The sequence below is a fragment of the Chironomus tepperi genome, unplaced genomic scaffold (assembly GCF_022539635.2).
Source record: "Chironomus tepperi strain 1889 unplaced genomic scaffold, CSIRO-AGI_Ctep_v1 contig_335, whole genome shotgun sequence".
NCBI classification, from domain to species: Eukaryota; Metazoa; Arthropoda; class Insecta; order Diptera; family Chironomidae; genus Chironomus; species Chironomus tepperi.
The window spans coordinates 4,201,209-4,204,804 of record NW_027226457.1 but is presented as its reverse complement, the minus strand read 5'-3'; the positions used below and the strand labels follow the sequence as shown (position 1 = coordinate 4,204,804).

At 33.3% G+C, this 3,596-nt stretch overlaps 1 protein-coding gene across 1 annotated transcript; it reads right to left on the bottom strand.

Annotated features, from left to right (window-relative positions):
• Positions 1 to 1,118: 1,118 nt before the first annotated feature.
• Positions 1,119 to 2,664, bottom strand: LOC139093274 (aquaporin-like). Its single transcript, XM_070643956.1, has 3 exons — positions 2,142 to 2,664; positions 2,027 to 2,079; positions 1,119 to 1,961 (listed from the first exon to the last, which is right to left on the bottom strand). Exons 1-3 carry the CDS (start codon positions 2,617 to 2,619, stop codon positions 1,746 to 1,748), a joined length of 747 nt encoding a protein of 248 aa, XP_070500057.1. The 5' UTR covers positions 2,620 to 2,664; the 3' UTR covers positions 1,119 to 1,745.
• Positions 2,665 to 3,596: the final 932 nt, after the last annotated feature.

Here is a 3,596-nt window from a genome sequence, read left to right as displayed (position 1 = left end):
TGAGAGTTCTATTAAGTAGGGTAATAATTATATGCTAGTTAAAGGAACATAAAGCTATTGTGCCTTTAGGATAAAATGTAAATAACAAGCTGACTTTAATTCTCATTCAGTGAAAGGATTTCTCTCTGTAGGCACTTTCGGGCAATAAAAATATTTTTTTGTGTCCTTTTTTTTGTTATTATGCGTTAAAAATAATATAAATTAATTTAAATGATGAATGAGTTTTTATGATGCAGCACAAGTTGTTGCTGCATATGCACAGAAGCTTCAAATAACATTCTCGATTTAACGATAATTTAGGAGAAATTGTTGAGGGATGATCGGATGTTGTGCAATTAAAAATATGGATGGAAATGGACAGTTTTGAGGAAAGTTGGGATATGTGGAATGGAGTGTTGAAAGCGCATGTGAAATTGGCAAAAAAATATGAGAAACTGGGTTTGAAATAATTAATTGATAATTTCAATAGGATTCGATCTTAGGTTCATTGAGAATTTTTGAATGAACTTTTCAACTGGTTCAATTTGTCTTAAAACATTTTGGTCAAATTGCTAATATTAAGTCAATCTAAAGCTGGACTTAGCGTGATCCTAGCTTCAAGTCAGCATGTCAAGCAAGACCTACCTAGTCGCTCTGATCAATTTATCAGTTATCTTCTTCATTCAACCTTCTAAACTCAAATTTGTCGATCCACATCATGTACATGACCATCTTAATGAGTACCAAAGCCTCATCCATTACTCAGTATCCAGTCAGTCAGACAATCCACAACTCCATACAAACCTCAATATCTCCCAACTCACAAAGAAAGGAAATTAATCATTTATCATTTTTATGCACATTTTCAGGCATCTAAATGTCACAGAATGCAAACACATCTGATCATGCAAAATGTAAATGACCCTACCTACGACATTATATCCATCGCATAGCCATCTTCAGGCTACAAATACGAGTAAAATTGAATCACAATTCAACATTAATTCAAAAATCCATATGCAAATAACCTTTAACCTTACAATCGCATTGTAACTGAAAGAAATGTGCAAAAATTTATTCCTAAAGTGACCAACGTGTGTCACAGTCTATCCAGTAGTGAAAAAAAAACAATAAAGATATTTTTGGTTCTTTTTTGTCTGTTATTTTTAGGGGTAACAAAAACTATAAAAAGTTACACATTGTGCATAAATTTTGTGTTATTCTTTGAATGCAATAATTGTCATAGAGACACATACAATGCAGTTCCGAGTGAGAATTCTTACCCCTCATAATATTTTTTGCATATAAAAAAAAGGAACTGAAGAGGGACAAAGGAATTGACCATTCAATAAATCACTTTGATGAAATTATTAATGTTAAAGAGAAATTTTTGGTGATTTTTGTCTTAGGAAGTTAAGGTTGTGGATTGAAGTGGCAGAGAATGTGGAATTAAATTGAATAGAAGAAGTTAATCAAGGACTGGAATTTAATAAGGAATTTATAGGAAATATAGTCATTTGTGGTAATTTATAGGATATAGCAAAAAAAAAGGGGAGATCCTTGATTTGAATAACTATTGTAAAATTCCGAGTAACGGATGTCATATGGGACTCGAACCCATGTCTTCCGACTTCCAGCCATATACTCTATCCACTGATCTATCGACGTCTTTTTTATTGATCAGCAATGTGCCATACTTAAATTATACAATCTCTCTATTCCTTAAGCTACATAAGCTACAGTCTTACCATGCCAACTCCTTAATTCTACTTCAACTGCTCCTCTTCATCACTCCTTTGAGGCAATCGCTGACTTCCTTTGTTCAACTTCGTTTCCAAAAAGACATTTTTGAACAAAATCGATGCTGCAAATGAGCCCAACATAGGTCCGACCCAATAAATCCAATGATGATCCCATTTGGCATTGTAGAGTGCTGGTCCGAAGCTTCTGGCTGGATTCATACATCCGCCACTTAAGTTACCCTGGAATTGTCAGATAATATTAATTTATTATGAAGTTTATGGACATAATGTGTGTTGGATATTACAGCAACTAGCACTAAGGCTGATACAGTGAATCCTACTCGCATGGATGTGCTGTCTGGAATAAAAGATTGATTTTATGCTGGCTTGATGACAAAATTACAGCCTAATCTACTTTACCTTGATATTTCTCACTTCTCGGATCCCAAACGGCACTCAGCACACACATCAAGATGAAAGTAATCACAAACTCTATCACAACAGCCCTTCCAATGTCAACTTGTGGTGAATTTACACAAAAATTATCAGAATCTGAAATATATTCAGAACGGACTAGTGCCCTAACAAGAACATGTCCAAATACACCGCCAACTAGTTGAGCAACGACATAGACAACAGCATCCTTAATGCTAATCATTTTGAAGATTAATGCACCAAGTGTCACAGCTGGATTTACATGAGCTCCAGAAATGGCACCAAAACTGTTAATTGCTATCATTAAAGCTAGTCCAGCTCCAATAGATGCAGTAATGATTGAAGGTTTGAATCCTTCGACATTATCGACGCATCCTAAGCAGTTGATGAAGAGTAGGATTGCAGTTCCGATAGCTTCTGCTATGAAGATCTTAGCTAGTTTTGAATGTTCGGCACTTAACATTTTAATCTACACGAAAATAGCAAGTAACGTCAAGTCTTTGTGAGATCTGCCTGTCTATTAATTCAAATATCAAATGTAATGCGTCAATCTTATCATAATTGATGCAATTAAATGTTCAAATAGAAATTATGACTCTACAAACAGGAATTGCTCAACAAAGATGAATAAGTCGCTTGCTGCTGCTTAATATGATAAGAAAATAGACGAAATGTATTGACATTGATATTTTATTTGAGTCTAATTATAAAATAAAATGATGAAATTTCAGGAATTGTAAGTTCAATTTGTGATTAACATGATCGTGCTGGATGTACGTTAGTGCTATAAAAAAGGTATTTGAATATCCAAAAAAAAAAAGAATTACTTTTTTAAAATTTTGAAATTTAGAGATTCGAACTTCTGAATTTCAACAGATTTTAATAAAATCCAATTCAATTTCATTCAAAATCCAACAAAACATCAATCTTAAACCCAAAAATCTTCCAGACACCATCTCAAAACGAACCAAAAAATCGTAAACGACTGATGGAATCTCTCATCACTTAGGGAATAATCTCATCATGATCATGTACAAAAGATGCACATTTTCAATGTATTTTAAGACCTCCAATGCATCTCATTCTCATTAAATTGTAACTTAACCCTTGAAAAATTATTTATAATTTTTACGACATAAAAATTTGTCTCATGACAAGCTATTCCATCTCCCTCAATTTCTTAAACTCTTTCGGTCGATCTTGGTGATGGACTAACAACATATGTTCATTATCATTTTGTGCATCGTCTTATTTTTGTGAGTTAAAATTTTCATCGCTTTTCATGTCTACATATGATGCTCACTCGATGAGGATGGATGAGTTTATGTTAAAAATAAACAGTCATGCTGCAGTGTTTGGGGTCAACAAATTTTTTTTTTTTTTCTTTTTCTTTCTAAAGATTTATATTTTGGCTAGGGTAACGTCTTTTATGTTTTTACT